Source organism: Dasypus novemcinctus, chromosome X (genome assembly GCF_030445035.2).
Source record: "Dasypus novemcinctus isolate mDasNov1 chromosome X, mDasNov1.1.hap2, whole genome shotgun sequence".
In the NCBI taxonomy this organism is placed as follows: Eukaryota; Metazoa; Chordata; class Mammalia; order Cingulata; family Dasypodidae; genus Dasypus; species Dasypus novemcinctus.
In genome coordinates this window covers 159,829,045-159,836,733 of record NC_080704.1, presented here as the reverse complement: position 1 = coordinate 159,836,733, position 7,689 = coordinate 159,829,045, and the positions used below count along the sequence as shown (strand labels likewise).

General features: G+C 53.4%; 1 protein-coding gene across 1 annotated transcript; it reads right to left on the bottom strand.

Moving 5' to 3' along the window:
• Positions 1-1,301: 1,301 nt before the first annotated feature.
• LOC101433357 (putative MAGE domain-containing protein MAGEA13P) lies at positions 1,302-6,314 on the bottom strand. The gene is made up of 2 exons (XM_004483118.2): positions 6,255-6,314; positions 1,302-2,464 (listed from the first exon to the last, which is right to left on the bottom strand). The coding sequence occupies exon 2, from the start codon at positions 2,408-2,410 to the stop codon at positions 1,376-1,378; it is 1,035 nt and encodes a 344-aa protein (XP_004483175.1). The 5' UTR covers positions 2,411-2,464; positions 6,255-6,314; the 3' UTR covers positions 1,302-1,375.
• Positions 6,315-7,689: the final 1,375 nt, after the last annotated feature.

The following is a 7,689-nucleotide window of genomic DNA, read 5'->3' as shown; positions in this document are numbered from 1 at the left end:
AAAACACCTAGAATTTGAGTTCTCTCTCCCTCCCTACTTCCACCCAAACACTACTTCCATTTGTTCCACACCCACCCAAAATCTAGCTCTTCTTAGAGTTAGCCAAATTACACTCCAGATGACTTGTTTAAAACGTCCTTTTCATCGAGAAGGCTCTGGCTTTCCCAGGCCAGCGAAAATCATGCCAGCTTAGTGCTTCTATCACTGTTATTTCTCAAAAAAGACGGGGAGATGTTGTGTAGCACATGCTTAATCCCTGTACTGTCAACTGCACCAGGACAAGAGCGCAGGACACCTTCCATACCTGCTGTAGGTGGAGATTGCTCCGTGGGCGAGTAGAGACTAGCAACTGACTGCTAGCAGGGGTTTTCCAGTACGTGTTTTTTTTGGGTAAAGATTTATTTATTTATTTAACTCCCCACCTCCCCTGGTTGTCTGTTCTCTGTGTCTATTTGCTGCGTCTTGTTTCTTTGTCCGCTTCTGTTGTCGTCAGCGGCACGGGAGTCCAGTCCATGTTTTTAGCTTACCTCCAAGTCACACCATCTGAGAGTGGCCCCTGCCATCACCCGGCTTAACTTAAAAGTACCTCCCACAGAAGGAATTGCAGTTTCCCAAAGCTGCAAAACACCTTGGCTCAGGCCACTTACACTTAACTCCCACCTCCTCACTTCTTTGTACTTATTCTTTGGACCTTAGCGGAGAGGCTCTCCTAAACTCTGCCCTGCTATGGGTAGAGGGCACGTCTTGCTTATCTGAGTCCTCACTCCCACCCTCGCCCCCCCCCCCAACATTGTCTTCCAGGAACAGATACTCGAAAAATGAGCCAGTGAGCAGGGGTTTTCCTTTATTAAAATGTTATTTCTCTTACACTCTTGAATAAGCCAAGAATACCCAAGTAAATATTTTTTCTTTTACAGAACAGCAACCTAAAAAGAATATGGGAACTGAAACATTAACCAACTTTCATGTTTTTTCCTCTATTTCTTGATCCCATTTATTTTACTGCTGGGCCATTTCACATTTGCATGGAAATTCTTATTCCAATGCCATGTTATCTTTTCCCAGATCCCAAAATAAGATGGAAGGTTTCCCAATTTGTCTTACAAAATAGCAAGTCTTATTCTTATACTTGAAAAATGACAATAAATGTGTAAACAATGTCATTCATGAACTTAGATTCTGAAGCTAACAAACCTTCTATTAAAAGGAACAACATTTGAAAAATATAAAAATGAAAAGAAAATAAACCTTTAGGTCACCCATACAGAAGAGGAACATTAGATGCTATATACTATCTTCCTTCTAGCCCCTACACTACTGGCCCTACACTACTTAGAACAAGGAACGCCCTCTTCAAATGCAGAATCTATCTCATTCAGATGCGGCTGGATATAGCCCTAAAGAGTGCACTGGTCATGGCAGTAGCATGACTCCTGGTGATAATTCTCGACCAGGCTCTCTCCTTCTCATCTCTCAAAGCTTCCTCATACAGGGTTGGAAAGGTACTGGTACCGATGCCATTGATCCTGGTGAAATACTCCAGGACTTTCATCTTGCTGGTTTCCGCATGGGCCCTTGGACCCCACAGGAACTCATAGCGTGGAGGATCACTGCCGGCCACCTGCTGGTACACCAGGTACTTCTTCCGCACGAAATCTTGGGTGATGAGCTTCCTGGGCTCCCCATAGACGATATCCTGCATCCCGTCGTACACCTTCATCATATGCAGCACCTCCCAGATCTTCTCCTCAGGGGCGCAGTCGCCCTCCATGAAGATCAGGCCCAGGATGAGAATCAGGAGGCCTGTCTTAGGCATGTCCCTCTCATCTCTCAGCATCTTGTTGTAGGTGAGGTTTAGTGTGTTGGTGAGCACGTAGGAGTGACCGCTGGGGTCTGCTTCCTTCACATCAATGCCAAAGACCACCTCCATGAACTCACTAGTTGCCTTGAAGATCACTGGGTAGTGATCCTTATACTCTTTGATGACGCTCCTCAGGATATCTGCCTTGGTGACGGGCTCCTTCGTTATATACTTGATGCCCAGGAACTGCATCAAACTGCCCACCTTCTTATAGAGCACATCACTAGATGGGTCTAGTGGGGCCTGAGAGGTGCTTGGACGTTTTCCTTCTTGCTTGCTGGAGCCCTCACCTGATTTGCTCAGTGGGGTGGCTGCGATGGCAGTGGAGGAGGAGCAGGCTCTTTGGGGACCCTGGAGAGTATTTGCTGTCCCAGCCGCAGGCACCTTGGCCAGGGTGCCCGGGATCAGAGGAGAGAGAAAGCAAGAGAAGGAGGAGGCCTTCTTCTCTTCAGCTGTAGGAAGCTGTGCTCCCACCAGGCGCTGTTTCTTCCTTTGGGCCTGAAGGATATTCTCAAGCTTGCATAGCTGACTCTTCTGTCTGCGTGGCATGATGACTCTTGTTAGGGGTGGCAGGCAGGAGGGTGGGCGAGAGGGGCTACAGGCCTGCGGGGGAAAGGGAGCAGGTGAGAAACTCAACTTTGGTGACTCTTACAGGTCTTCCGTTAGGTAGTGCTCCTGGTTAGACTGCTCCTTAAGAACCTGAAGGAGGACATGAGACAGCTCCTCAGGGTACAGCCTGCCGACACAGCCTGAGGCTTCCAGGGCTGACAGTAAAGTGAGTGGGGTCAGGTACTGTGGGGTCTGCACCCTTCTGGAGTGTGGGGCCTTCTGATACACATTCAGGGGCCTTACCTTGATTCCTGGCAATGCCTGGGCCTTCTCTGTTCTGTTGACCTGAGGATGTGTACCTCAGGCCAAGTCCCTCAGCTCCTGCTTTCTTGAGCCCCTGTGAAAAGAACTGCAGGACTACAGGGACACTTCAGGCTGCAGACTGCAAGCACAGACCCGTGCCTCACAGTGCTGGCAGGAGGGGCAGGGCTGGACTCAGTGAGGTCCTCACTCTTCTGGATGGTCCCCTCAGTGTCCACTCAGGGTCCTCACCTTTCCCCTGGCAGGGCCTGGGCCTCACCCCTCTGCTGACCTGAGGCAAACCCTCAGAATAAGAGCTGACATGCCTGAGGTCAAGCAGGAAGAAGCAAGGGGATGCTGTACTTGGCCTCACTTGCCCAGGGCCTCCCCTGCGGTGACAGCAAAGACTGATGTAACTCTGTAGGAGGCCCTTTTTCCTGGAATAGGGAGCAGGGCATCTCAGCCCTCACCTAGACACCTGGCAGGGCCTAGGACCCCTCCATCTACTGACTTAGACAAAGGTCTCATCGCCATGGAACCCCAGAGGAGGAAGTGAGGGAAGCCACATCTAACCACCAGGCCACGGGTCATTCCATGGCTGACTGCAGAAGCAGGGAGAGATAGGGTCGTTATCTGTTCTCGTGGAGGAGGTCCCTTCAGGCCTCAAGTTGGCTCTTGTAAGGGCTTATGACCCCTTCCTATGTTTTTTAAAAGATTTATTTATTTATTTAATCCCCCCCCCCCCCCGATTGTCTGTTCTCTGTGTCTATTTGCTGCGTCTTGTTTCTTTGTCCGCTTCTGTTGTCGTCAGCGGCACGGGAAGTGTGGGTGGCACCATTCTTAGGCAGGCTGCACTTTCTTTCACGCTGGGCAGCTCTCCCCACGGGGCGCACTCCTTGCGCGTGGGGCTCCCCTATGCAGGGGACACCCCTGTGTGTCAGGGCACTCCTTGTGCGCATCAGCGGTGCGCATGGGCCAGCTCCACACGGGTCAAGGAGGCCCGGGGTTTGAACCGCGGACCTCCCATGTGGTAGACGGACGCCCTAACCAGTGGGCCAAGTCCATTTCCCACCCCTTCCTATGTCGAACTGTATCCAGCCACCTCAGACTTAGGCCCTCACCTCCCGGAGACCACCAGGCAAAAATGAGGGCACACAACATCCAGACCCCTTGCCCCAGAGCCTGCCAGGGCTGACAGCAAGGGCATGGTGGAACTGGGGGCCCCAGCTCTCCTAGGTTGGGGGTCCTCTCAGTCCTCACCTAGGGTCCTCACCTTGACATCTGGAAGAGCCTGATACTGCTCCCTGAGCTGACCTGATGTGGCTCTCTCCTGACCTGAAGTCGTCTCTGTCAGAGCAATGTCCTCACTTCCAGAGACCAACGAGACAATAAGGATGAGGCACCACATACAGCCACACAAACCTGCAGTCTCCCAGGGCTGACAGCAGGATCGAGACTGGTATGTTCCGGGATAGTGGATACCCTTATTCAAATGGCCTCACACCCTTGAGAAACCCCAAGCTGGAAATGAGTAGGGCCTCTGCCTGACAGGCCTACCCAGAGTTTCCCAAGGGTAGAAAGGATTTCTGTGGGGTGCCTTTAACCTCTGTCGGGGATGGGAGGTCCCAAAAGCCCCCCCCCCCAGTGTCCTTACCCTGAAGCCCATCAGGGCCTGGGACCCTTCCCTCTGTTGACCTGAGTCTACCCACTTCTAACAACACCTCACCTCCGACGCCAAGGCCGAAGTCAGGAAACACCACATCCAGGGACCGTGCCTTGGGCCTCCCAGGACTGATAAAAGGGCACAGTGGAACTGGATTCTCAGGGCACTGCTGTGTCCTGGGTTGGCAGGTAACCTCAGTTCCCTCAAGCTATTCATATTTACACGGAATAGGGAGTGGGATCACTCCCTTCTGCTGATCTGAGGCTGGTTTACTCAGGCCAAGACCTCCATCTCTATGAAACCCTCGAGGAGGACATGAGGGGAAGGGAGCTTCTGACTGATAATCCTACCAAGATCTGCAGTGCACACAGTAGGAGTGGGGCTCTGTGAATCCCTGTCTGGATGAGAAGCTCCCTTAGTTCTCCTTCAGGGTCCACACCGTGACACCTGGCAGCCACCGCAAGTCCTCCCTCTGCTGGCCTGAGTCCACCTGCCTCAGACCCCAAGGTAGAAGTCAGGAAGCATCACATCCAGCCACGCCTGCTTGGGGCTTCCCAGGGCTGATGGCAGGGACAGATTTCTGTGGGATGTGGCCCCCAATCTGGCGTGGAAAGTCTCCTAATACCTCCTCAAGCATCCTCACCCTGAGGCTTGGCAGGGTCTGGGTCTCGTCGCTCGGCTGACCCTTCCAACCAAGACCACTACATCATTGAGACAACAGAGGTGGGAGTGAGGCTGAGCCTCAGGTTGACAGGCCTGCAGGGGGTCTCCCAGCGCTGACAGCAGGGGCAGGGGAAAAGGGGAGCTGGATTCTGTTGAGGACCCCTGTATTCTCTGGGGGAAGGGACCTCTATTCTGCTCGAGGTATTCATATTTACTCCGTACAGGGCCAGATTCTGCACCCTTCTGCTGCCCTGAGGATGCCTCCCACCGCCCAAGGCCTCAATCTCCTTGAGAATCCCTGACACCGAAGTGGGGGGGGGGGACCTCTGAAAGTCCCAACCTGGCCGTCCCACTGCCAACGACAGAGATGGGGTTCAGTTGTGTCCTTTACCTGTCTGGGCCGGGACATCCACTCAGGCCCCGCATTAGCGTCCTCACTTTGATGCTGGGCACCTCCTTCTTTTGACCAGGGTCTGCCTCCCTCAGATAAACCCTCACGCCCTCAGACCCCAAGGCGGAAGTCAGGAAAGAACAACTCCGGGGACCCTGGCCGGGCCTCCCACAGCTGACAGCAGGGGCAGGAGGGCAGCTGGCTTCTGTGGGGCCTGCTGTGCTCTGGGGCTGGGGTGAGGGAACCTCCGTTCTCCTCCAGGCATTCATGTTTACTCCTGGCAGCACCCCGGGCTCGTCCCTTTTGACGATGCTTTGCTCAGGCCAGGGCCCCACCTTCAGGGGCGGAAGGGCACTTCTGAGAATTCTGCTTGGCCCTCACAGGGCTGACAGCAGGGGCGGGTTTCTGGGAGCTGCTCTGCGTCTGGGGGGGATCGCCCTTATTTCTGTCAGGGCCCTCACCGAGCCGCCTGGCAGATCTTGGGGCCCCTCCCTCTTTCGATAGGAGTCCGCCCCCCTCAGAGGAAGCTTCGCTTCCCTCAGACCCCAAGGTGGAAGTGAGGAACCACCACATCCGGGGACCCTGCCCCGGGCCTCCGAAGGCTGGGGGGAGCTGCATTCCGGGGAGTCGCTGTGTTCTCTGTGCGAGGGAACCCCAATCCTCCTCCAGGTGTGCGTATTTACTCCTGACAGCGCCTGGGGCCCCTCCCTTCTGAAGAAGTTTTCTTAGGCCGGGGCCCCATTTTCAGGAAGGGACGCGCGCCTCTGAGAATCCTCCCCTAAGGGAGCGGGCTTCGGAATCCCCCTTAGTTCTCTCAGGGTCCTCACCTTGTCGTGTGGCAGGGCCTGGCACTCTTTCTTCTCCTGACCTGAGTCCACCTGCTCAGCGAAGGCCTCACCTCGCTCAGCCGCCAAGGCGGAAATCAGCAACTGTCACATCCGGGGCCTTTACCAGGACCGACGGCAGGGGCAGGGCAGCTTTGTGATTGGCCCCTTCTGCCTGGGATGGGTGTACTGTCAACCCTTCTCAAGGTGTTTGTATTTACTCCTCGCAGTCTCTACTTTCTCCCTTCTGACCCGAGGTTGCTATTTCTCAGGCCAGGGTTCCCAGAGACAAAGAAGAGGGGGGTGACCTCTGTCTGACAGCCTCACCAGGAATCTGGGCTGACAGTTTCTGGAGTGATCCCTGTCTGCAATGGGGGCCCCCCAGAACTCCCCTAAGATCCATACCCTGATTCCTGGCATGGCCCGAGATGCCTCCCTCTGCTGACCTGACTCTGGCCACCTCAGACCAAGGTCCTGACTTCCCTGAGATCCTCCCCACCCACCGTGGAAGGCAGGGTCTATCACTTCTGTTCACTATGCCCCAGAGCCCTCTAGGGATGACAACAGGTGCAGAAAAGGGCTGGACCTCGGTGTCTTCTGTGCTTATGAAGTTTGCTGTCAATCCTCAGGAGCATCACCTTGACTTCGGCATGGAAATGACCTGAGTCTTCCTGTCAAACCAAGATCCCCACCTCACTGTGACCCCAGAGTTGAAAATGAGGAGGCATATGCGCAGGCTGACAGCCCTGCCTGCAGTCTCCCTGTGCACACAGAATGTCAGGGATTCTGTTTGTTCTCCTTTGTTTTGGAGTGGGCGAACCTCTCAGTCCTCACTGTTGAGGCTCCTCATCTTGGCTCCCGACTTTTGGTAAAATGTTCCCTGGAGCTTCCCCCTTCCTGCCAGCTCTGAGCATTTGCCTAAAGGCAACCCTTGAAGAGACGGGTTGGAATTCCAGGCTAGATGCTAGATGGGAGGAGGGCTTCTGTGCCTACGACAGGTGGGAGACTGCCAGAGAAGAGTCACACCTCCCCATGGGGTCTCTTCCTCAGCCAGACTTAGGCTTTGGAAACTTTTGTTCCAACAGATTTATGTTCTACATAAAGGAGACTGAGCAGCATGGTTTGGGAGGTCCTCTTCTTTTGAGATCACCTAACATTGCATTGCCCAGTGCAGTGATTTCAAGTTTTGGAACACTCATTCATATTCAGAAATATATTTTACATCTTGACAAATTGTATGTGTGGATTACCACCCCCCCACCCACACACATAGTTTCATGAAAGAATATCTACCTTTCCTATGCATGATTCACTATGATTCTTGCTCTTCTATTTCTATTTCATTCTTTATATTCTGTTATAATAATAATAATTTTTAAAGGCCAGCCCTCACTTACTAAAGTGGTTTCAAGTGGTTATTTCTATAGACTCTGCACTC

Coding starts and splice junctions, on each gene's coding strand:
- LOC101433357 (XM_004483118.2), bottom strand. CDS start 2,410: ATGCCACGCAGACAGAAGAGTCAGCTATGCAAGCTTGAGAATATCCTT.